Source organism: Elaeis guineensis, chromosome 8 (genome assembly GCF_000442705.2).
Source record: "Elaeis guineensis isolate ETL-2024a chromosome 8, EG11, whole genome shotgun sequence".
Taxonomy (NCBI): domain Eukaryota; kingdom Viridiplantae; phylum Streptophyta; class Magnoliopsida; order Arecales; family Arecaceae; genus Elaeis; species Elaeis guineensis.
Window position 1 is genome coordinate 136,620,359 of NC_026000.2, and position 26,563 is coordinate 136,646,921.

General features: G+C 35.4%; 2 protein-coding genes and 2 non-coding genes across 10 annotated transcripts; 1 reads left to right on the top strand and 3 right to left on the bottom strand.

Annotated features, from left to right (window-relative positions):
- Positions 1-8,864: 8,864 nt before the first annotated feature.
- Positions 8,865-19,773, top strand: LOC105049410 (probable protein phosphatase 2C 27). 7 transcript variants are annotated; one of them, XM_073262028.1, is made up of 5 exons: positions 8,865-9,253; positions 10,687-10,815; positions 16,592-16,792; positions 18,179-18,390; positions 18,865-19,773. In XM_073262028.1, the coding sequence occupies exons 3-5, from the start codon at positions 16,592-16,594 to the stop codon at positions 19,424-19,426; spliced, it is 975 nt and encodes a 324-aa protein (XP_073118129.1). In that variant the 5' UTR covers positions 8,865-9,253; positions 10,687-10,815; the 3' UTR covers positions 19,427-19,773. The 7 variants fall into 7 exon arrangements, with proteins under 7 accessions (XP_073118129.1, XP_073118128.1, XP_010927341.2 ...); XM_073262027.1 differs by having other exon boundaries at positions 10,687-10,811; XM_010929039.4 differs by having other exon boundaries at positions 10,696-10,815.
- Positions 19,774-20,784: 1,011 nt separating this feature from the next.
- On the bottom strand, positions 20,785-26,554 carry LOC105049411 (small ribosomal subunit protein uS17). Its single transcript, XM_010929042.3, has 6 exons — positions 26,408-26,554; positions 25,724-25,764; positions 25,539-25,639; positions 21,577-21,721; positions 21,415-21,504; positions 20,785-21,055 (listed from the first exon to the last, which is right to left on the bottom strand). Exons 1-6 carry the CDS (start codon positions 26,417-26,419, stop codon positions 20,962-20,964), a joined length of 483 nt encoding a protein of 160 aa, XP_010927344.1. The 5' UTR covers positions 26,420-26,554; the 3' UTR covers positions 20,785-20,961.
- Positions 22,980-23,066, bottom strand: LOC114914485 (small nucleolar RNA Z102/R77). The gene has a single exon (XR_003801742.2). It is a non-coding gene; the product is annotated as a small nucleolar RNA Z102/R77 (small nucleolar RNA).
- LOC114914482 (small nucleolar RNA Z101) lies at positions 23,257-23,354 on the bottom strand. The gene has a single exon (XR_003801739.1). It is a non-coding gene; the product is annotated as a small nucleolar RNA Z101 (small nucleolar RNA).
- Positions 26,555-26,563: the final 9 nt, after the last annotated feature.

Sequence of the window (26,563 nt, forward strand, 5' to 3'; positions counted from 1 at the left end):
TCAGGGTAGGTGGCTTATTTCTCACTTAAACTCGAGGATCTTTTGGCTGGAGAAGGCTGGATTTGCAAGAATGTGGTTTGATGCCTAATACGATTTCTGGAATTTTTTTCTTCTTGTTTCATTTCAAATATTGTAACATCATCCTTGTAAAATTAAAATAACTACAAAGATTAGTCATCATCTTTTTTTTCTTTTTTTCTTTTTTTTTTTTTGTGTATAATCATCTTTTTAGTTGCAAGACTGTCAGTTGCTGTACTTATGATTATGTGCATGAAGCTATCTTCAGCTTTTCATTTCTTTCATGTGCCTTTACAATTACCTCTTATAGCTGCTATTTGCTAAATTTACCCGGCTCGATGTGATGAATGAGTTGATGTTCTTGTCTGTTCAGTTTGAGTTACTCAATCCACCTTTCATGTCTCATGCATCAAGTAAATACTTTTATATCCTCGTAAGGGAATTAAGTAACAAAATGTATTTTGTGGTCTCGAAAAGGTTTATTTGGTGCAACATTTACTGAATCTAACATTTTACTATCTGGACTCAATTCTACTGGATTGTGGATAGCTTTTGGATTTAACTTGCAACAGAAATTGTCAAAAGCATGTGGAATCTATAAGAATGAATACAGGTTGTTAATGTCAATATTGCAGACAAATAATTGCTTACAGAAAGCTCAATGATATCTGTTTCCGTTCTTTATGAAGTCTGATTTATATAAGATGCGTTAGGAACTCCTTTTATTTTCCAGTTAACCCTGATCTTAAATTTAATTATTTCCTGGACAAACACTAATATAAAGGACCCAAGAGGGATGGTTACCTCCTGATGAATATCATCCACTTAGTTATAAGAGACATCCTCTTGCCTTGTTTTACATCATGACTTTGGGGTTCTCTCTGACCGTTCATTAGATGATCTGGATGTAACCTCTTGCCTTCTTTCTTGCGTACTTAGAGCCTGTTTAGCGTTGTTGATATTTTATTTTTTTTGTCTCTATAAATTAGTTAAATACCACAAGGTGATTAATTTTGAAGATTGCATTTGCGAGAACTTCCATTCCTTGATTTTATTTTCACTCTTTTCAAAAGCAATAATTTTTGCTTCCACATACTCCAAAGATTTGACAAACAATTTTAAAGCAAAAGAGTTACATCGTACATGGTTTTCGGTCTAGTTCATTTTTCCTCTTAGATTTTTATAGACAAAAACAGAAGATAACAAATGGCCATTAATTAATCAGTTTAACTACATTGTTATTCTCTGTTCAGTGGTTTGAAAAGGTAGTCTCACTAATTACTCCATGGACAGTATTTTTCTTCATAAACTTGTGTGATATATCTTCTAAATCTAATTTAAATTTTGACATTGTCTGCGGAAGAAATTTGAACTTCTATATTGCAAACAAACCTGTCAGTGCTTGAGCTCGACCTGGAGCTTAGCTTAAACATATCTGCTTATTCTTGGTTCTTCACCCACTTGAACTTGCTATCTTCGAGCGGGACTGTATGGGTGTAGCTCATAATGGCAGTATCACAGTTTGTCTTGAGCTTGGCTAATTGAACAAGTAATAAACAGGACAGTTCTCGATAACTTGTTCATTTGTAGTCATCTGTCAAGATGAGACAATTGATTGATGCTAGATCATGAACATTTCTATAAGGATCCTGATTCCTTTATCCATGTCACTTCAAAGAGCTATACCAGATGGTTGCAAATGGCACTGAGGTCAAGAAAATAACTCTTGGATGGATCATCCCATGTCTACCAATTACTGACCACCATGTGAGAATACAAGTGGTCGGCTGATGATTCAAGAGAACCATCTGAACCATGTTCCCACTAGGGTGAAAGGGAATTATAGATGATTAGATGGTAGAAGTCATGCTCCAAAACATGGATAGAGTGATTAAATTAGCAACAAAATTTTACAAACTATGTCCACTCATTCTAGTTCTAATTAACGAAATAAAAAAGAGAACATTTTACACTGAAAATATTGTAAAAGAACCTTCTGTCACTTCACGAAATATTCATGACCAATCAAAGAAATTTTTAAAAGTAACAAACTTATGGTACCATGTACTGTTAATGATGGTTATTGTTTCATATATGTATAAATAAATTTTTGAGAGAGTTATATATATATATATATATATATATATATATATATATATATATAATTAAGGTTTAAATCCTGTATTGGTACCATTTTAGCACAATATCGATATGTGCAGCATGAAAATTTGTTCAAATATTTAGTAAGTACTATGTAGCTATCAATTTCGATACGGTATAGCATGTGTATGGACCTATATGATATATCATGTGTATAAATATATAAACACTTAATATATTATATTCTTTTTTAAAACTCTTAATAATCTTGGTTCTCAAATTTTGACTATTTAGTCAAATTCCAAAATTTTCTTCTCTAGCCAAATCGTTCCGGTATGCCAAAAAAAATTTTGGTAAATCTTTGACCTTTTCGTCAAATTCCAAAATTTTCTTCCCTAGCCAAATTGTTCCAAGATGCCAAACCCATGATATGGTTCTAGCAGTATAAAACGACCCAATCTTTGGATCGCCCATACCAACTGCTTGCCCACAGGAATGGAATGGATGTAGGTTGAGCCGGCATGCACTGGTTTAGCCTGGTGGAGCTCAAGACAATGCTATCTTTTGGATGGATGCAAATAATATTTTTCTAGATATTGGACATGTCATGCACATCACTCTGTGAAAGCAGCCCACCTCATGAGATGAACTCATGCATGACCAAATGGATTCAAGTTGGAGGAATGGGTCCCGGAAACAGCTCTCTGTAGGTTTGTACGAAAGATGCTCTCTCTCTTTCTCTCCTGCCCATTTCAGACAAAGACCACAAACCTTTATCACCTTCTAGAATTTAAACTTCTTTCTACCTGCCCGGAGAAAGACCACACCCTTCCGAGTCCTCTACGAAGACTTTAAACCCTCGACCCAATAACATACGGCAACAAACATGATGGGCAGGTAAAAGAGCCTTGGCATCATCAGGGCCTGAAGAATTCCAGCATTACCAGCCATACAACATGCATTGAGTGGGATCTCCCATGCCTCCTACCATCATAGGTCATCTACTTAGGGTACTCAGTTTTTGGTTGAATATAAAAATAAGGAGCAACATTACAGTGAATCTTATAGAAAAGAAGTTACACTAATGGTCCGTAATTCTGATTTTTTTTAAAAAAAAAAATTGCAATCAGTATATGATATAGGAGGGACTAGCACTGAGAGAAAATAGGGAAGTCACACATCGCTGCATTATAGGTTTTTTTGTGTTACTTTAGTAATTTCCAATGCTAATTTAATTCTTTTTTTTTTGTGAAAAATCCAAATAAACAACTTGCTCTTTAATTATTTTCAATAGATGACTTATCCCTAGAGCTTGCAAGTTACAATCCACAAAAATGGAAATTTTGTCGGCCATTGTTTTAATGAATAGCAACAATATCCTTTTGTGCATACAATGTGACTGATATGTGGCTTGAGTGGCTAGAAAGTGTGCCTAAGGGCTATCTTGTGGCCTTGAGCAATATGAAACTGCTAGACATGATTCTGCTATTGAACAAAAGATGGAAGGAGTTCTTGTATGATGAAATCTTCCATCAGTTTTATTGGTCGATCATGCCCTCCTACCACCTAGTCTTAGATCACTTGGGCAAAAGGCTTGGCTACTCTCCCCAGGTTAAACAAATCAAGGTAGCGATTTTGAAACTAATCAAGGCCCACTTATCTGGTTCTATTGAGCATTGCAAAACTGGATTGATTGTTCAGGATTTATTCAGGAGTATAATACCAATTATGGTGAAATCTTTGCTCTGATGGCATAAATGACTTCTGTTGCTATATATCATCCGACTCACCATCATGACGCATGGTAATAGATTATTATCTGAATCATAAATGTTTTTTAGGTCACATCAGTTATTTTTGATCTGCTTCTTCAGCCTAGTATTTGATTGATCTGATTTGCCTAGAGCTGTTCTTAAAGTATGATGCTCATCTCAACTATAGCCAATCTGCGGCAAGTTATGTCAGTTTTAGCTGATATAGTTATTAATATTAAAGAGATAATGATACTAGTTTAATCAATCATCGATCTCTATAAAGTCATATCGGTAAATCATCGATGTACTGTCAAATTGTAGACGTTATCCAGCAGCTATCATTCGACTCAGCATCACTTATCTTCTAGCTTACTAATACCAATTCCACATGATGTCCATCCTATGATCTTTATACAAACTGATCATTCTGTTATAATAAACTAACAGCTTAACAAACTCTTCTAACGGCCTAACAATTGAGCAGATCTCATCACCCCTTTATATAAAGGGAGCAGTGTATCCTCATAAGATAAGTCTGAACAAATAGAGCTAAGACTCTGCTGAATTATTTTCAGCTCCCCCACTGAAGGGAATAAGAGTCCTCTTCTATTTGTCCACAATCTCTCTTCTCATCCTTCTTTACTCCCTTTCCACTGCCTGTTCTTAAGGCTTTATCTGCTTAACTATTGGAGGGTCTTGAGCCGGAGGGTACCCCATCGATTTTGAGATTTCTTTGCAAGAATTATTGCGGATTTCATCGGATTCAACCAAGAGGCAACTCAGTTTGATCCACGACCAATCTCCTCTACCGTCCACTGAAGCTTTGCAGCAACAACTTCTATCGATGTTATGATTACTATTGCTATTTTTTTTGGTGGCATCTTTATCAAATGGATGTGAAGAATGTATTTCTTCATGATGATTTTTCCAAAAAGATCTATTTGCAATCTCCACCTAGCTCTCACATCTTGCTGACAAAGTTTGTCATCCTTGTGCTATTTGTAGTCTCAAATAGGCATCTCGTGCTAGGTTTGAGCATTTTTGATATTTTGTTTTCTAGTTGGCTCTATAGAGAGTTATTAGGATTATGCATTCTATCCTTGTTTTCTATACTGATGACATGATTATTATTACTGTGACACTTCCACCATCTAGGGTTTGAACTAGCATCTTCAATGTAAAGTTGACATGAAGGATCTCATTCCTTATCACTATTCACTTAGATTTTGAGATTACTTACTCTTCTTTGGGGTAATTATTACCAAATGAAAGTATACCTTTGACTAGATTGATTTGTTTATATGACCAAATCTTGCATATCTAATATACCAATGGAGCTTCAACAAAAACTTCATCCATCAAGTAGGAGCCACTTTCCAATCCTCCTTGCTATTGCCAACTTGCTAGTGCTCTTGTATACATGACTATCTCTCAACCTGATATTGTGCATACTGTTGGTATTGTCAGTCAGTTTGTTAATGCTCTTGTTCTACTCATTACGCTATTATGCTATGCACTCTTTGCTACTTGCATACTTATTTTCTTTTTTCTCTTCAAAGTCAACTTCTCAATTTTAAGCTTATATTGATGATGACAGGCTAATAATTCTATTGGTTGGTAGTCTACCACTAGCTTCTATAGCTGCCTTGGAGATTCTCTCATTTCTTAGAGGATCAAGAAGCAAGATATCATGTCTCATTTTCACATTGAGGTTGAGTATTATGCTATGACTAGCATTTCAATGGAGGTTGTTTGGCCTTATTAGCTTCTTTTTGGTATGAGTGTCACCCTATTTTCTTCTTACTCTATTTATTATAATAATCGAGAATGATTTAAGTAACTAAAAATCTTATTTTTCACAAACGAACCTAACATACAGAGATTGACTGTCATTTTGTCTGTCATCCTTATCCACATATACTGTCACTTCCTTATCTTCCCCTATTGAGCAGATTGTAGATCTCCTCACGAAGATGTATACTACTACTACTACTCATTTCACTTTCAACTAGGTAAACTCTTTGTGGTTGACCCACTATGAGTTTGTGGGTGAGTGTCGTAGATAACTGTTATATATGTACATTCTTTGTGGATACGCTGCTAGTGATATTCCTGCCTGTGGGTTATCAATCCTATTCTTAACGTTTGCTTGGGTTGTGGTCTTATTGAATGAAGTCTTACATAGCTTTTCACGGGAGTCCGTCTCCCCTTACAATTTCAAAAGAAAAGAAGAATGAACTGTATTTATCAAAAAAAAAAAAAAGGAAATTATTTGGAATTTAGGTGAACAAGAATTAAACTGTCAAAACTTCTCCTTAACGTTGTCGTAAGTTAATGCCCAGCTACTAAATATGAACCATGAGTTGACTCCAATTGGTGCAGTCTCTTGGCCCCGGAAGAGAAAGGACGAAGAAAAACGAGAAACTTTCCACATGAAGACCACTATAACCACAGTACCATACCAAACATCTCATGGCCCACATCTAACCTATCACCAGTGCATCACGAAGAGTTATTTAATCTGAAAAAGCTATAAATAAAGACAAATAATATTGGAACTTCATTGGCAATCCACTCTTCTCCAATTGCCAATGTTAAAAGTATTGCCGGTTGAATCAGAACATGAATCATTGGAGAAAGCACTGAAGGATATGTTCCATTCCATTCTCTGACGACTCCTTTCCTCCCATTACCATCAAAAACTTAGTAATTTTTGGGTCCACCCTAGAACAAGTTGGCGTGCTTTGTCTGCCATCCACCAACTGCGTGCCACTTGACTCATTATTAAAACAAGTGACTGCCTTACAATGTTCATGGGAACACTGGAGCATCATGGTTCCTTAGGCCGTATATATTTTTTAAATTTTAATACATGGATATATATTTACTCCATTAAGCTAGCGAATTTTAAAGCATAATCGGATGGTTAACAAATATTAATTTTCATGACTAATATTGGACATGACATATAGGCTAATGTATAACAGAAGGCATGGGATTCTTCATTCTTGTGAGCATCCTACTCAAGTAGGGGATATTAGAAGGACAATGTAATATTATCTGATGGATTGCATGGATATGCTTACTCTATTTATTATAATAATTAAACGATTAGAGCATAAATGGCTTGGAAAAAAAAAAAAAAGGGAGGACAAACAGAGAAGCTCCAACAAAAAAAAGACTTGAAAGAAAAGCTTCATGGACAAGAAGAATCGGACAATTTTGGACTATGATTGTAAAGATTATTTCGATATAGCGTGCATAAAACTAGTTTTGTATCATCTCTTAGCAGTGTAGCTTGGTCACTATTTATGTTGTTTTTGATTGTAGTGAGATAATTAAGAAGCCATTAGCTGTGTTAGTTGATGGAGCGTTGTAACGCAGATTACTTAATGGCCCTTTGTTATCTTTGAAAGGCAGTGCTGGGGAACTTGGAACTCGGTGACTCAATTAAGGATGTAAAGTAATAAGAAAGGAATACTTTATATGAATAGAAATAAAGATGGTTACGTGTGGCCGCATATGACTTGTGGAAATCTATCGACCGTTGCGCACCCAATAATTTATTTTAATACATGATGAGAGATCACTGCCACACACGATGAGCCTTTGCAGGACCTTGGTTGGTTGCTCCAAGAAATGAGGGTACCAAGGTTTGATGGGATAGAATGAGCAGGATCTTATTAGTTTAGTCTATTTCCATTTTTTTTTTAAGTGAAAAGAAGATAGGTCCTTTGATTGTTAAACAGAGAACTAGCTTGAAATAAATTTGCTTCTTAGCATAGCATTATTTTTTTTTTTCAAATATCAATATTCTTCAAATTATCATTAATTTTCTGAAAGTTATACCTAGTTAAGTGCCTGGAATCATAAATCAAACACACAACACCATCCTTCGACTTGTATGGTGCTGTTCTTGTTTTCAAAACATTTCAAGAAGAACATGAACTAGGCTGGACAATATGTACGATGAAATCTTTTTTTTTTTTTTTGATAAATTATCAAAGTTTTTGATCGTAAAAATTTGTTTCTTTAAAAATAGAAATAAAAGTGAGGAAACACATAAATTCTGTGCACACGATATCTGCAATATAAATCTGTATGCAGTATCTCATTAATTTATGGAGAACAGGAGCAAAAAACAAAAACCATAGATGAATTGTCTTTGTCATAGTTATAATCATTACTAAGCTAGAATTAAATGGCTAAAGTTCTTATTAAAGCCACTAAAGATGACAAAGTCTAATTAGTTTATTGATCTAACTAATCCATGCCGGTCAAACTTCAACAAACCTAATCTATTGTCTTCAATTTGAGGGCATTTGGTCTCAAAATTTTGATGTTATATATATATATATATATATATATATATAATTAGCTAATAATGCAATTGCACTAAGCTTCTATTAGGATGAAATTCTATGTTCAAGCTTTTAATATTAAATAAAAATATTGTCAATGAAAGAAAACATCTTTAGTTAGATTGCGATTTTGGTTAAAGATACCTTGCTATCACCGGTTTATCAATTTTATCTTGTTCAATATTTGAAGGGATCAGATAATGTTTGAGTAGAAAACTAAATATTTTTTTTTAAGTAAAATTTTTTTTCTAAAAAGAGAGTGAAAGAAAGAATGAACAAGAAGTGAAAATAATTTTTTTCTTATGATGAAGAGATTACATACTCTTGAAAATTTATTACAAAATAAAAATCTCTCTCTTTTATATAGATCTAGGGTAGAGACTAAATTAGTTAGAATTAGCTATCTACCGTACATGTATATCCAGCACTTAGAATATTCTAGATACAAGAATTTTATAATATATTATAAATATCTAGAAATACTCTAGAACAGTTTCAACATATCTCCAGTATTAGAAAAATTTGGAAGATTAAAACCCAGGAATTTGACTAGTGGCGAAGCCCCTTGCCATTTTTTTTTTATTCGAAAAAAGAAAAAAAAGGAAAAAAAATCTCTCTCCGGTATAAATCTCACCTACGCTTGTTTAAAAAACAAATCTTGACTTCCTTCCCCCTCGTCTTCTTTGCCTTCCATCCGCTTTAAAAAAAATCCTCTCCTACTAAATTGCTCGTAATCTAATCCTATTCCTCTCCTTCCCACCCTCATTCCCCACCTCAAGATATTTCCAAAGATATTCTCCGAATCTTCTCTCCCCTTTCCTTCCCTTGTCTTTCTTCTTCTTCTTCCCGTGTTCTCTTTCTTCTTTGGTTCGGCTTTCTTGGTATAGTTCTTGGATCACTGAGGCTCCTTGATGTATAGCCATGTGCTTGGAGAATTTAGGCGAGGGTGGTGAAAAAATGGAAACTTTGGGCCGGTGCACGAACCCAAATGAGAAAAGTTCTGATCTTGCCAAGGCTCATGTAAGATTGGACCTTCTTCTTGTATTTTTCTCTAAATTTCTTCTTTTTTAATGTTTTCAACTTCATGTTTTAGATTCTGGGTGGTAAAGTATTCGTTTGCTCGGACAGAAACTCCTCTTCTTTTGAGTTTTCTTTTGGCTTTGTTCTTGTACAGATATGAGTAGTTTCTCTGGACTAATTCCAATTTCAGAGTCGAGGCAATATATTCTATTTAGAGTCTAGTTCTGTTTCTTATGGTTTTTTTTCTCTTGCGATCGCTTTTTCTTTTGTACATGAGCAAAAATTAGTTCCATTAGTAGGCACTATGTAATTCTATTTCAAATAAAAAGGTTGAGAATCCATACAAAGGGACGAGCATTTATTAAAATCGGGCCCAATTTTTTTTTTTTTTATAATCAGGGGAGAGTTTGATAGTTTTGATGTCCGGTTTGAAATGCTATTTCTCCAATGGTGCTTAAGTCTGAGATTTGTTGTTATTTTAACCAGTTTATTATCAATATCAAAGGAAATATTTCACGATCATAGTTTCACAACCTTTCTTTGTTTGGTACCCTATTCATTATCTGTGGCTGTTGTGCTTGGTTGATGATAAGGATGTGTGCAAAATCTAATTGTTGCCTATTTCTGAGGTTTGATGATGATCATTGTTTTTGCCAAATATAGTAAGAAGCATATGTAACTCTATTGCTTGTGCAACGTATATGAATTTTTCCCTTAATTAGGCTCTCCAACTGTTGATCAATTTGAGTGCATGTTAAGAAAGAGATGTTTCAATACTCTGCTTTATAAGAAAGTTCAATCATTTCTTGATGTCCTGAGACTCTGGGAAATGATCCTCTTGTATTCTCAAAAGCATGCAGAGAAATGGAATTGTCATCATGGTAAGGAAACAAACCACAAATATTTAGTTTTATTTTGTCTAGAAGTATTTCTTCTGTGTTCTGTTTCTGACAAGGAAGTATGTGCACAAGTATTAAGTTTGAAGTTGTCAGAGAAAGACCTAAATTTCCGCTGCAAGTATTTTTTCCGTGGGGCTGCTTGTTTCACTTGAAAAAGCCTTGAAAAGCTGGTTTCCCTGAAGGCTTGTTATTCTAAACTTTACTGTGACATGCTTTGTTTTCTTGAAGAAGCCCATATGATTTTTGACTAACCTTCTACGAATGATGAAGATATATTTAAAATATCTTAGAAATCAGATTTTTTTGATAGATGCTTTCTTATTCCTGTGAATAGATGCATCTTATATTTGCTATTGCAAATGATGTCTATAAAAGCTAAGCATGCAAGTTATATTTTCTTGACCATACCCTGTTTCTATACATGAGTAGTTATCTAGACTTTAATCCCAGTAAAGTTTTAAGCCTAACTGGATGGTTAAGAAAAATTTTTTGCTGCGACTAACATTGGACATGTGTGATCTATGTTTGAGGAAGCATCTTTAGGTATGAAAGAGGCAAAGATCAGGCAATATATACAGGAAGATAGATGAACATGTAGAGAAAGATTACAGGCGCAAAAACAATAGAAGTCATGGTATTCTTATGGACACCCCACTCAAGTAGGTATTAAAATTCCAAGTAATATTATCTGATGGATGGCATCGATTGCTTCTTTGTTTGATTATAATAAATGTGTCATCCATTGGTGTCTGAAAAAGAAAAAAAAGGAGGATCTACAGAGGGTGGCTGAGGAAAATTCATGGATGCTGAGAATCATATCCTTATACTTGGATTGTAATTGTAAATATTATGCTGCTTATTTCTTTTCTTCTTCGTGGTCTTGATTGGTCCCTGCTCATGTTACTTGTGATCGTGGTGAAAATTAGAAGCATTTGGCTGATGTTAGTCGGTGGAGCATTGTTATGCAATACTTTGTTTTTTTTGAAGCTAGTAGCGGGGAATTTGGCTGCCTGTGACTTGATTAAGGATACAAATAATGAGAAAAGACCTACTTCATGTGAATAGAAATACAAATGGTTAACATGTGGCTGTTTATCTGTTGTGGAAATCTATCAACCATTAGTCACCTAGCAATGTTAATAATGGAATTCTAGAATCTTGGAGATCAGTCTCACACCTGGTAAGCTTTCCTCACTCCTACCTCTTTAAGATCTTGGTCGTTTGACCCAGGAGATGAGTTGGCCCCTGCTACATTAGTTACTTAGCATGGTAAAACTTCGTGATGAGGCCATAGAAGCAAGGAGATTGTTGGTTAAGTATGTTCTTCAACATTGCTTCACCTTTTCGTTTTGGTATTTCAATTATTTTTATTTGTTAGAAATGTGCTTTAGGATGACATTTAGTTTTGACAGATTAAGGCATGGATTATCTGCAATAGAAGTTTTATGCACACACTATTTTTGGTTATCTATGTTGCCTCCAGCTTATATTTGCCTAATGACATGCCATTATAGAAGGTTTGTAATAATATGTGCAGTATTTTTTCCATTATGATTTCTTATCGTTTCCTATAATGCTTATATAAGGCCTAAATAGGCAAATGACAACAGAATTACCTGTCAATGATCTTAGTTGTTGTTATAAGTATTCTAAGATGGTATTAATTGGCTAAAATTCTTTAAAAATTCATGAAAGATGATAAGTTTAGTTGGTTCACTAATTTAAATGGTCCATGATAGTCAAGACATGGAAAAACTTATGTATCCAATTTTTCCTTCAATTTGATGCCATTTGGTCTTAAAATTTTTGATCTTGTATACTTAGCAAATAAGGCCATTGCACCCATCTTCTGCTATGGGCAAGCTTTAGTGTCATTTGAAATATTCCGGAGGAAAAAACAAAAAGAGACTTACTTAGATGGCAACTTGGGTTACAGATACTCCATGCTCACGTATAGGTGACCAGAGCTTAGATCTTAGTCTTAAAACATGTGGCAAAGCCCCTCATGCATGAACTGTTGCTTTTTGTTTTCAAAACAAAACATCTCTCTTTTTAGTATCGATCCCAACAACACTCAGAAATATCTTGATTCTCTCTTTTCTTCTCTACTTCCCTTTCTAGTATTAATCCCACCAACTCCTGGAAGAATCTCAAAACTCTTCCCCTCCCATTCCCTACATCGAGAGATATTCAGAGATTTTATTTGAATCTTCTCTCTCCTTTTCTCCCCTTCTTCCTATCCTATTCTCCTCTTCTTTCTTGGTATAATTCTTGAATGATTGAGATTCCTGAGAAATAGCCATGTCCATGGAGAATTCAAATGAGGCTGGCATCAAGATGGAATCTTTGAGCCTTTACAAGACCCAGAAGGAGAAAAGTCCTAATCTTGCTGAGTCTCATGTAAGATTTAACCTTCTTACTTTTCTATTTTTCACTAAAATTCTGCTTTTAAATGTTTTTGTTTAGATTTGGGATGGATTTGTATTGGTGGGTTCTTTTTTTTTTTTTTAATATTCTATGGAGTATAATATTGGGATTTTGATAGAAATTTCACATCTTTGGGGTTTTCTTTTGGCTTTTATAGGTGTGGTTTCTTTGGATTAATTTCAATTATATGTTGCTGCAATTGACTTTCTTTAGCGCATAATTTTGTTTATTTTCATTTTTTTCAACTTATGGTTGCTTTTCTTTATCAGTTTGAGTGAAAATTAGTTCATTAACGAGCATGCAGTATTTTAAAAAACAAATAACACAAAGATGAAAAGCTCATCATCAATTCATTAACTCGTACATCAAAGGGATAAGCACTTTGTAAATTCAAGGCTAGTTATGGAAAAAGTTCTGTTCTAAGATAAGCATTCTTGATGATATGCATGTTGGATTTTTTAATGCCTCCTTCTCTAATGGTACTTAAGTATGGGGTTGGTGTGATTTAAGTAAGGTTTTATGTCTTAGTACCAGGTCCCATGCCGGTACCTTACTGATACAATATGGCATGGTGCACCCCTGTACTAACACAAGCAGAGGTGCAAAGTTGGAATAACACCTACACCATGTCCCAGTATTGTGTCATATCGCACCTGTATACTATATTAGTTCCCTCCCTATATGGTAGGATATGCTCGTTCTGACTTGTGCAATACATATGTAAAACATTGATTTAGTTAGTTTGTAATAAGTAGTGTAGGAGATTTTATTATCAGCTGACACTCCCTCCTCTTTTTTTGGTATTTTTTTAATCATGTGCATGTGGTGATTTTTTGTTGATAAGGAGCTCACAAAATTTAATTGTTGCATTTTTTGAGATTTGATAATGATTATTGGTTTTGTGAAATAGAGTAAGAAATATATGATTATTACCCATACAAAGCATTTGAATTTTACATTCAAGCTCTTTGGTTGTTGATCAATTGAAGTGCATGTCGAGTTTTGTTCAAATATATGTTACAATGTTCTGCTTATAAGAAATTTCAATCATTTTTTACAAACTTGTAATTGTCTGTGGTTAATTGTCCTATTCCTTTTACAAACATGTATAGAAGTAAAATCGTCGTTGTAGCTATTAAACAAACCGCAGATTTGAGCCCTACCTAGTTTAAGTAGCCATATGTTTTTGTGTGAATCTATATATTTTCCGACATAAGAGATCTTATGGGTTCTATATACTGGTACTAAAGGATGTGCCGAAATATTATGGAGTTTAGATGCTTGGGAAAGAGTTGGATTAATGTTTTGGTAGGAACATATATTCTGCTATTGTTTTTCAAGGGTCTGTTTGTTTCACTTGAAAGCTGCTTTCCTCAAAAGCTGGTCTTGTTAATTCTTCTGGCTACGCCATTCTGGTGAACATTTCTTGGAACCATGGCATGATTACCTTTTCCTGAAGAGATCCATACCTTTGGTGAGTGATCTTTTGTGAATAATAAAGAAATACTTAAGACTATCTTAAAAATTACTTCTGTTGATAAATATGCTAAAGCGTCCCTTTATTCCTCAGTAGAGGTATCCTTCTTTTTATTTGATTGACAACCGATGTTTAGAAAAGCTACATTTACAGGTTTACTTCTTTGACCGCACCCTTTTTATGCTGCTCTTAGCATACTCTGGCTCATATCATATCAGGCTCAGGGTGCTGTTGGTCAAATGAGGTCTGCGTACCTCTCAATCCATATCAGTACCTGTTGGGCTTTCACATCTAGATTTTTACCCAAACCTTTACATCCAAGAAGCAGGTGGATGAGGATACAAGCGATTCATAAGACCCATCAAGTCTATGAGTTGAGTCTGGGCATATCAAGACCCATATGTGACCTGATGCCCATTGGTTTGGATTGGGTCCCGATCTGGGTCCCAAGCAAGTATCATAATTTGAGATGCTAAATTCCATTCATGTCACAGCATGGTTAATAAATTTTATAAGAAATTTGATGGGTTTAGGGGCAAAAATATACAATACATACCAAATAACTATGCAAAAATATACAATACATACCAAATAACTATCTGCTGCAGATCAGGTGTGGGACAAGGCTGGTTCATAAAGATTAATCCCATACTCTAACGTACCATATGATCACGTTAGGTCCAGGTTGAGTACACTTACTGGACTTAGACCTAGATGTGAAAAGTTTTACAGGTCTATATTTGGACCTGTGCCGACCTGGAGGCCTACAAGTTTGGAGCAGGTATAAATAGGCTCCAGGTTCCATAGATTGTAGTGGAAAACCTAATAGCTCTATGTTATGTATTTGTGTGATATAGATTAGCATTCCTGGTACCAACATGAGTCAATGATAGGATGGCTACCTCCCTTGTATTGCTTAGCCAATCATCTGATAAAAGTTTCCATTCCCTGATCCTTCCGTGCAGTTATGATGAAATGTTTAACCTCCATAGTCCATACTTTCACCTATTGCACCGAAAGCATAGCTGGTCAGTTTGACTTGAGAACTATTTCTCCTGAATAGGCAAAACCATATTCTATTATTTCAATTAGGAAGCCTGCTTTAATTCACCTTTAGTGGCTGGCTACCGTATGGGTTGTGCTCATCGTCTAACTAGAATCTGGTTCAAACTAAGCAAGATGCAGTAATTTATATGCTGCACCCTATTCCTGCAATTCTTTAACAGTTTTTTGGCAGCGCAGCATTAGTACGAGTCTTTGTTGTTTCTGGTCTCTAGATCTTTCGTCTGTGTCCATGAAGTATTTATAGGAGCTTTTGCTTCTCAAGTGAATTTGCAATTTTGGGGTAACTTAATCTTGGCTTGCTTGGTCCCAGTCCCTTAATTGTCAGCTCTAGCCCAGTTGCTTCAACCTTGCATTTTTCCTAGTGTCATGATTAGGTTTTTAGCTCTTTTTTTTTTTGTGTGTGTGTGTGTGTCTGGGCATCCTTGAACATGCGTATAATTTATTGTCCATTGGTTCATTCTTAATTTAAGATTTATTATGTAAACTGGAATGACAATAAAATAAAAAAAGGAGTTTTTATGTCTCATTACTGAGGACCTTTTCAAAAAAAAAAAAGGCTGTCTGGGGACTTCAGCAGGACTAAATACTTTAGTTTTTCTTTGTTGTATATCTTGGCATCCTTGAACATGCATATAATTTATACGTGTAACCAATATAATCTATATCAATTGATTCATCTCCCTCCCTTTGCTTTTGTTACACATGCCTTAAAGTTGTACTCCTGTATTATATTTGTTATTCTTATGTTGCAAAGGATTTTCCACACATTATAGAAGTTACAATGAAAGCTTAATAAAATAGAATTTGCACAAGATATGCCATGCAGCACAAGTGGTTGCATAGATAAATTATTGACCAAAGTTTGCAGAAAGTTGATTATGTAGTAATGTTGCTGATGGCTTGGCCAGTAAACTTAAATCGATCCATTCTGGCTTGATTTATGGGGAACAGCTTGAGAATAATGATTGCAGTATCAAAGTATCGGATTTTGTTCAGAATGTGACAGATTCTTTGAGCTGAGTTTCCCTTTCAAGGTTGTCTAGCATTATGCTTCTGAAATTTGGACATTTCACTAACTGAAGCCCAAAATCCACATGAGGCACAGAGACTGCCTGTGGCACCTTGCTTTTGAAAGAATGAAACTAGAAGATAAAGTTGTTAACAATGATGATTTAATGCATTTAAATTGAAACATTACATGTGTAGAATAGACTTGTATATTTGTATTATTTAATGATATGTGTATGCATATGCATTCAAACCTATAGTCGGCTCGGCTCAGGTTCCTTGAGTATAGGTGGTTCCAGAGCAACATTGTTGGCTGTGGTCAGCTGAGATTTTTGTCAGCTTGAACTGGGCAAAACTTGCTTATCTAGTTGATATTATATATATTCTGCAGTAACTTTGGTGGCATATTCTTAGAAACACACTTTTTTCTTTCTATTTTAATTTTATCATGATTTGTTGCAGATGGAAAGAATATGTGAGAGTACAGTGGCCATAGACAGCAAGCAAAACCTGTTAATAGACTTTGTCCCAGTCACTCGATCAGGGGACTGGTCTGATATTGGCAGTCGGGAGTATATGGAAGATACCCATGTGTGCATCTCTGACTTAGCTAAGAAGTATGGTTATCACTCACTGGATCAGGAGACTGTTTCTTTTTATGGAGTAAGTCCCAATTGGTCATTTTTTCCTCGCATATTATGTGCTAACTTGTAAGTCATGCTATATCTCTTCAGTTAATGTAAGCATAATCAACTAAAACTTTTTTATGATAGCAGATGTTATTGGACAAAAAAAGGACTTTAGTGAAATTAATTCTTCAATATTATCCAAAAAAAAATCCATTGATTTTCCGTCATTTATGATTTCATGAATAAAAGTAAAAGTTAAAACCAAATGATGTTTACAGTCTTTAGGACAACATGATTTATTCTAAGCAAAACATGAGGATATGCACACATTTCTGCATTGTTACATGTGCCAACCAATAGTCCAAGGAGTATTTAACTGTCTGGAATCTAACTTACATAGTTGTATTCAATTACTGATTCTAGGGATTAACTATGCCACCTAGCTAAAGTTTGGGCTTAACTAGAGCATTCTTTCAATTTTTTATTTATTTATTTTATTTTATTTAAGTGTTTATATGATGACTATTGTGCTCAGAATTCATAACTAGAAAAGAAGTAGTACAATACTCATATTATACAATTTTTAAAGGATGTTTGGTACTCAATGAAATTCCCTTTGAAAATTATTCTTTTAAGTTCCTCATTATCCTAAAGCATTTCTATAGTACATACTCCAATATCCTTTTAGCAACCTTTCCAATACAATATTCCCATTGATTCTACCTAGTTATGTTGTACAACTTTCTAGTTGCTAATAACATTAGTACCTTATTTTCTGAAAAAAAATTCTTTTTCCTCTGGAAATTTTATTTCCTTATTCTTGGGCATAATTTGCTCTCATCTCCTTACTTTCTGTTCCCAGTATGGACATGAGGACATCTATAACAACCCCTTTTGCAATGCATGAACCACCTAAGGATGATTGAAACACTATCTCTTATTTTTATGCATTGCCTTCTAATATCCTGGTAAAATTTATTGATGCCTTTAGCTTCATTGTCATTAATGTTGCTACTTTCCAGGGTCAGAAGTGCCACTTTGAACTAATATAGACAGCGTTTTTCTACAGCCCTAACTATTTTAGAAAGTGACAACAGTAAATGCCTCCACCATAGTTTCATCTATGTGATTTTTGGATGACCAATACCTGTGATATCATAGCCCCGTTTCATTAATTCATTGACAATAGTTTAACAAATTTGTGGACCACATAGCTATGGTTTCCTTCCTAGTTATTACAATGGAGCTGTTGTTAGCTTTTTTTCATTGTTGTATAGTAACAAAACTCAGATTATTGCTTGAGTTTGAGAATAGCACAATATTCTATGTGCATTATCCAAACTTCTCTGACATTGTTTCCATTTTTGTGATGCATGTACTTTACTGCCTTAAATAACTTGATTCACATATCTGAGTTCAGGTATTTGATGGACATGGAGGGAAAGGTGCTGCACATTTTGTCCGTGACAACTTACCTAGGGTCATTGTGGAAGATGCTGAATTCCCTATCGAGCTTGAAAGGGTAGTTACAAGATCATTTATGCAAACTGATACTCAGTTTGCAAAGATATGTGCTGTTCAGTCCACCTTGTCATCTGGGACAACGGCACTTACCGCAATGATATTTGGAAGGTCAGTTATCCATCCGTTGAAACTTAAGATCCTTTTTTTTTTCTTCACTGTTCATTGACTAGAAAATAGGGCAAATGCTCTAAATCTTATATATGTGTCAGTGCCTTCTATTTTTTAATTTTTGTTATATCATTCTAACATATTCTTCCAGCCACCTTTGCAAAAATATGTGTAAGATATAATACTGTTTAATGAGGGATTATGAACTAATGCAGACCTTTTTGTTGTCTAAAATACATTCAATGATTTAGTATATTTCATTTTTAGCTAGTCATTCCTATGTTGTCATCAAACTTTTAACCTGCACATTATTACTTCTCCCTTTTCTTTCTTACAAAATATCATATTCTAGCATCTAGGTTCTTTCATCTTTGGTTTCTTTTTTATTTTCTTATTTTCGTTTTTCATTTTTAGCTCCACCTTGATTCCTATTATTGAGTTCACAACATTAATTGTTAATGATGGGAATGACAGATCTCTATTAGTTGCTAATGCTGGAGACTGTCGAGCTGTGCTTTCTCGACTTGGGTTGGCAGTAGAAATGTCCAAGGATCACAGGCCCTGTTGTATCAAGGAAAGAAATCGTGTTGAATCCCTTGGTGGCTACATCGATGATGGATACTTGAATGGTCAGCTGGCTGTGACCCGAGCTCTTGGTGATTGGCATCTGGAGGGCATGAAAGGTATTGGCGAGCGTGGTGGACCCTTGAGTGCTGAACCAGAGCTTAGGATGATTACTTTAACGAAAGATGATGAGTTCCTGATAATAGGCAGTGATGGTATATGGGATGTCTTCTCGAACCAAAATGCTGTAGATTTTGCTCGGAGGAGGCTCCAAGAACACAATGATGTGAAATTGTGTTGCAAGGAATTGGTTGAGGAGGCAATAAGGCGAGGAGCTATGGACAATCTGACTGCAGTTATGGTATGCTTCCACTTGGACCCCCCTGCTCGGATGAGGGTGCACAGGACTAGAGTACCAAGGAGCATATCAGCTGAAGGACTTCATAGCCTTAGGTGCCTTTTAGGAGCTTAAACAAGGCAGACTTTGCCTTTGTACGCTCATGCTACATGCTTTGTCCACATATTTTGTTGCCTAATTCTATTATGAAGGTGTCCTAGCAGAAATTCAAAGTGTTGTATTGTCATTGATGGAATGAGTCGTTGAAAGAGCTTAGTTTGTAAAGTATACATTTTGAGTTGTTTGTAAATTATTAGCTGGAGTGATGGTGCATCCAGGGTTCTTTGAGCCTGCTGTGATGTTTAGGTATGGATGTGCGTGCAAATAAAATAGATTGATGCTGAGAATTGTATCATGTAATTTATATGTATAAACTAAAATGCCACTGATCATTGATGCAACAAAACTGTATTTTGCTGGTATATATATTCCATTTATTATTCAGAATCAAGAAGAGCATGTGAATTAATAATTTATGTATTTTGGGTTTGAGAAAATTAGGTATTCATGTAATAAATAAATCTAGTAAAGATGTACCTAGAACTAAATATTTGATAATTGTGATGTTACTATCTTTGAAGTTACAAATTACAACCTATACAATTGCCCTAGACAGTGGAAGTTTATAGAACCTAAAAATCATGGTATTGAGGTTCCTAATTTGAGTAGAATTTTCCAATTATTTGATCCTTTCTCTTATACCACTAATTATGATAATAACAACAGTAATAATAGTAGTATTAGTTAATGGTAATAACAAGTGTTAAAATGACTTAACAACTCTAACAACCAATTTATAATTTTTAAAGAACAACTCAAGATTTAACGTTTGTAAAGCTCTCGTTGTTAGGCGTTTCAGATTTCCAATCACAAAGTTTCCTCCTCCACCGATTAACATCGGACGGTTGAGGATATTAATGTTATACTGCATGGCAGGTTGCATGATACAGAGCACCAATTTGACAGCAATAGAAGCTGCTACCTTGGGAGGTTGGGGAAGAAGGCCAAAACAATGCAACAACCTTCCGTTCTTGTGCCAAAGTGCAAATATTTCACCTGCCACGAAACGTCGCACGCCCGATGCATGAAAATTCATGAATAACGTTTGCACGGTTTTCGTCTGATTTCCCAGCTAAAAATATTCAGAATTGGGCAATACATGAAAAACCACGAGTTAAAACATAATTGTCTTCATTCTGATTTTCCCAGCTACTCTTTTCAGAACGTTTAAATTGAGTGAAGCTGGTCAGATGATGGCATAAAAACATCATAGCACTTAATCAAGCCAACTTGCAATAGTTTATCAATAAAAACGCTATAGAAAACCATACTATAAGAAAATTTATGGGACACCCACACAAAAAGAGTTCAGATTCCAAAATATGCGTATCATAAGGCCTTGCAAATAGGGGTTCAGAATTCTGGACGCGATGCATAAGTTTAACCCTTTCAAACTTCCATAATCCAATCAAAACCTTACATGAGTATTTCAGTAAACGCATGTACCCACAATGAAATTTAAAAGCCTAACATTTCTGCTCTAACATCAGTCTTACAATAAGAAGTTCTAACTGGACACATCTCAATGGTCTCTGAACCTCGAGAACACTTCAGATTGCAGCAAAAGCCTTCTTGCCGCCGCCACTTTTTGAGCCAGCTGGAATGACTTTCAACACATTGAACCTTACAGTCTTCGCCAATGGCCTGGGCAAATAGACGATCAAACACTACAATTAAATGAATTTGCATATGCAGTTGATAGTAATTCAATGCGACTATGTCTGCACCAATCTTCCAACCTTCATCGTTGTATTACGATAAACCAGAGTCTCACATAATCAAGGTAAAATGAAATAAGCTGTTTTATATGCCATTATGCCAGAATATACAGAGATGAAATAATTGGCTCATGTAACACAGCAATGCTGTCTTACAGAGGCAGGAATGAAAATTTCAGAAGGTGCCAGATCTGTCACCTGCATTGCCTATATGAGCTGATGGCAGATCTGGCATGTGCAAGACATAACATCACCCCATTATATCTAGAATTATGAGAAGCTTACCTGCACTGCCCAATGATTACATGGTCCCCTTCCTTCACACGGAAACAGGGTGATACGTGCGCTGCTATATTTGAGTGCCTCTTTTCATACCTGGAAACGAGGAAAACAAGTTGATTTCCAATCTATCAAAGAACCAAGAAAACAGCATGTTCTTTCACTTGCCTTTGATACTTCCTCACATAGTGAAGGTAGTTTCGGCGCACAATTATGGTTCTGTTCATCTTCGCACTGTGGCATGTGCCTGCCAAGATGCGACCCCTAATTGACACAGTACCAGTGAATGGGCATTTCTTATCAATATAGGTTCCTGCCAGCAAATCGACATTGTTCGAGGATGAAGAATTTCATGTTAAATTTTTCTTCAGACAAAAATACTGTTTAAATTAAAAATTCAACATCGTGTTAAAGCTAACAATGGGATGCCTCCATGGAAGACTCACAACTGCCGCATATTAATGTATAGGGTTTCTTTTGTAAAAGTGATACACAAGAAAATCAGAATACTCATAAAATTGGAAAACATACCAAGTCGCTTGACAGAGATGAAAACCATTAAAGAAAGCCCATCCAACACAATACATTAATGCATATCAAAATGTAAAACAAGATCTTCAGCATATTTTCAAACAGAAGCCTACACAATTTATTTTCCCTTGTCCTACATCATAGCATAGATAATACTGCAATGCAAACATGTGATAAAGATTTGAGTTTATCATAAGTACGCTAAAGGAACTCCTGCACTTGAGGAAAAGAATCAACAGTGAACAGATGAATGCGATCAGGTTCACATAGGCTCTGAAATAGAGCCCCAAGAATACAGTGCATGAAAGGATTTACTAAAAAGGTCATTATAATGGCAAAAAATATATTAAAAGGACAAATTTTAAGAATGGATAAGATGCAATGTTTAACAAGTTCAACACCATGCAAGATCACCCATTATTGTCAAAAGAAAGAAAAAAACAACTTATAAACTACAGCGAAATTCAATCTTCTCGCTGCTAGAAGACAGCTGCATTTTTACATGTTTCTAACTTTAGTAAGTTCAACATATGAACTGAAAATTAATTGACCAAGTAGATGCAAGAACAGTTGATAGAATATTCACACCTAAACTAATTCTTAATCAAGAAAAAAACGTAATGTTCTGTTTATACAGGTTCAGCTCTACAGATCAAGTTAGGCCTGTAGTATAAACAAGTCAGATCAATCAAAAAGCTGCAATGCATATACCCAACTAATCAAACTTATGGATTGGTGCAAAAAAGAATCAAATCCTGAACCAGACTTAGCGGAGCTTTGGTTATGCAACCCACCCGACTCAACCCAATTAATGGTTAGGAGCATTCATTTGAGGGCACTTGGGATGGAAGGTCGATGTTGGTGATGGGAGTGGGGATGAGCTAAGAGGTGTGGAGGAATAATTATAAAATACCCAACTCCAGACACAAATTACATGTGTAACACAATAATAAAAAGATAAAGAATACAATTATATATTTTTTAATTAAAACATGCATTTATAAATAGAAACAAAAGGCTTGATGGATTAGAGAAAAAAAGAGTGATCAGATAGAGCTAATACAACAACAGCCATCATTTTGGCCATCAAACCAATAGGAAAACAATTAACCATCATCATCTCACCCGAACATCTTCCACCATTTGCAGAATTGGTAAAAATGTGGAAATTATTATTAGATCACAAGAAATCAAAAAGAAAGATAAAGAAAGAAATAGAGAAAACACCCATTATCAAGATAAAGAAAGAAATAGAGAAAACACCCAATTATCAGAAAAAAAAAGTGAAAAACGAATAGAAAAGAGATAAAAATTGTGAAGGGCCATCAGATCTCCAAGGTGATAATAGGTAACATCACTAAGATGCTTCAGATGCAAATTACCCATTAAAAATATGAGATTCCTCATCTGCCCAGATAACAATAATGATGGAAAGAGATTTACAAACCAAATGACAAGATGATATGTGCCCTGGGAGGGAAAAAAAAAAAGGTGGGGGGGGGGGGGGGGGTTCAAATAGGGGCCTTGATGCAGTCTATCAAAAATTTCCAATAATAATGCCTCCTCAAGAATCAGTCAAGAAGAACTCAGATTTATGCACCAACTTCACTTCATACCTCTCAGTGAGGCATGGCAAAATGGATGGATGGATGGATGGATGGATTGGATAAATGGATGGATGATGTAAGATTTTGTTCATCAAAACCAACATCATGGTTGTATCCAGGTCATTGGTTCAGAGGGCAAAAAAGAAAAAGAAAACTGAGATAATCAGCTTAGATCCAGGTTAGAAATCCTTTGACGGGCCTATATCAAGGTATTATGTGCTAAATTTTGTGACCCATGCCTTCTAAATTGTTGGTTTTGTAGCATAATCAAGTTTCTGATTAAATCCCCTAACAATACTGATAGATGCACAGACCAATTCCTGCAAATTAAGCTAAGTGGTGATAGCTGATGGTGGTATATGAATAAAAAGGGAATATGTATATGCATGTATTTTTGAAGTTTGAGACTGCAAGTTGCTGAATGCAACAGATAGTTAGAGTAGGTATTTATAGTAAAACATGTAAAGAATCTAAGGGAAAGTGACTGGACTGGTGACGGAAGTTGAACATTTGCATACTTCCCTTTCCATAAGGTTCTTGGATAGTACAACAAAGCAAAGAAAGTCAAAACTAGCTAGTGTAGTAGGTAGCATCCTAGTAAAAGAAAATTTCTACCTAAGGGGCTGCACCCGTTTCAGATTCTCTTAGGAAACCTGAATCAATACCTGCTCCCCAATCACTTCCGATCATAATTTTTTTGAGAGCAGCCTGCTTCCTTGCACCTACAACTCACTTCCACTGTGGGTAACCAAGGATGGCATGCAAGCCCAAGGATTTTTTTCTATAAGCAAAGATAACTAGCTAATGAAGATAATCCCATGTACGAAAAGGGTACTTGGCTGCACTCTAGTACAAGCAAACCAAACTCAGCTCAAGCTAGAATGGCTTGTGTGCCCCTAATCAACCATTCACCTCACCATTCATATAATAGTACGATCATAACCACCAATAAAAGATAAAGATCATCCATTCCTTACACTGTTTCATTCAAAGCTACATGGGCCTTGGATATGTTCACATCCTCTATAATACAAAACAAAATCACCACCATATCCTTCCATTTCCATGGTTCACAAATATGTCAAGAGCTAGAGTAAAGATATGACAGACTAGCATAGTGTTACCAAAATTTCTGAAACAGTTCCAAGAATCAAAGTTGGTAGATTACCTAAGAAATGAAACCATCACATTTTCTTACAATATAAAGAATTAGTAAAGCATATTTTTCACATGTATCAATATATCAAATTTAAAATGGTACTTTATATCGAAAGAACATTTTATCAAATTACAAGAAAGGAAAACAATGTGACACTTGATTAGATGTGCCTAAATATTTTAAACAATCTTATTTAGCACATGGAATAGCTGACAGTTGGTGTGCCAACACTTCCACTAGAGGATACCTTAGAAGGAGAGCAAGATTTTGCATCAAAGGTCAACACTTTGTGCTAACATCAATAGGATCCACCATTTTAAAACTGCCAAAGATTGTTATTTTCAGTTTCCAATATCACTTACTATTCAGAAAACAAAAGAACTACAATAACCCCACATACAAGATCATCAAGAACAACATAGACCTCATAACCCCTTGCTTCCTATACACAGGAGTAAATGCCCTTTCTCTCCCTTGATTGCAGCTATTCACCAACTTGAATTTTACGTGTTCAAATGAAATAGATCCCCATCATACATCTTTGACCACCAAGTGGAGGTTGCGATTTTCCCATCACATAGATCATGAGACCAGCAAAATGGAGCTAAAACTTGCGTACAGTTGCATATAGACCAGATAATAGCAGAGATACAACAGAGTTTAACACGAAAGCACAAAAACCATTACTCCAAAATAATAGGCAGCCACTTGAAAAATAAATCAAACAGACACCAAAGCATGGCCAGGACATACCCATCCAGAAGCAACATAAAATTCATCTTCAAGATATTAGATCTAAGCACAATAAGAAAAAGTATTGTCAGAGCCCAGACCTTCAATGGCTTCTCTGGGAGTTTTGAACCCAAGCCCAATGCTCTTCCAAAATCTGTTCCCCCCCTTACCAGGCTTCTTTCCCTTCGCAGCCTTCTTCGAGCTGGAACATTCCCAGCAAAAACCAGATTAATATGTACCCAACTGTTAATGAAAACTAATAATTCTATCAAATCAATTCTCTTACCAGAGAAACACCTTTGGCTGCTTAAGAAACGCTCTCTCGGTCTGCATAGGCAAATCGATTAAAGCAACAGAAAGCAGAAAAAGTCGGAACTGTGAATACTCTGACTTGAGCAAGAAAAAATAAACAGAAAAGAGCCGTCTCATTCATTACTTTATATGGTGCAGTTCAGCAAATCTTTGTTTCTGTGTGTGTTGGGGGGGGGGCGCGGGTGGATTTGACAATTCTAACTTTTCAATTATCAGACAACATGCTTATTTAAAACAGGAAGGAATTGAATTCAGGAATTCTTTATGTGAAAAAAAAAAAAAAAAGGATCTGGTGATTTATAATTCACAGTATTGTGATACGAATAACTCAAACATATCCAAATGACACTATCACAAGATTCCAACTGAAAAATCACAACAACACGCAGATGATCTCATGGACAATAATCGATTCAAAGCTCAGAAAACCTATCAAGAGACAATATACTTTTCGTGTGAATTAAATTTAAAGAAAGTCAAAAATATGTCCTAATAAGAGCTTGGAACTAAATTAAACGCCTAAATCTGATTAATATAATACGAAATCAAAAGAAAAGAGAAGCAACCGCAAAGTTCTAAAAGAAAACACTCGAAAAAACAAGGGAAAAGGTGAGGAAAAACTCGCGAACGGAGGGAGATAGAAGAGATTAGATCTAACCTGCTCGGCCATGATTGAATCAAAAGAGGAGGAGGGCAGGGCCTTTGAGCGAGGGAACCAGACGCAAGCAGCAACGGCAGCAACGGCGGCTGTAGCAAAAGACAGGCCTCGGCCGCCCGCTAAAACCCTAGGACCTATTTATATGGAGGAAAGAAA

Excerpts from the sequence above, each read along its gene's own strand:
- LOC105049410 (XM_010929036.4), top strand. The coding sequence starts at position 9,155 with ATGTGCTTGGAGAATTTAGGCGAGGGTGGTGAAAAAATGGAAACTTTG. Across the intron at positions 9,254-16,591 it reads CTGATCTTGCCAAGGCTCAT|ATGGAAAGAATATGTGAGAG; the intron begins GTAAGATTGGAC and ends GATTTGTTGCAG. Across the intron at positions 16,793-18,178 it reads AGACTGTTTCTTTTTATGGA|GTATTTGATGGACATGGAGG; the intron begins GTAAGTCCCAAT and ends ATCTGAGTTCAG.
- LOC105049411 (XM_010929042.3), bottom strand. Across the intron at positions 21,505-21,576 it reads TATGTGAGGAAGTATCAAAG|GTATGAAAAGAGGCACTCAA; the intron begins GCAAGTGAAAGA and ends CCTCGTTTCCAG. Across the intron at positions 21,056-21,414 it reads GTAATCATTGGGCAGTGCAG|GCCATTGGCGAAGACTGTAA; the intron begins GTAAGCTTCTCA and ends CTATTTGCCCAG.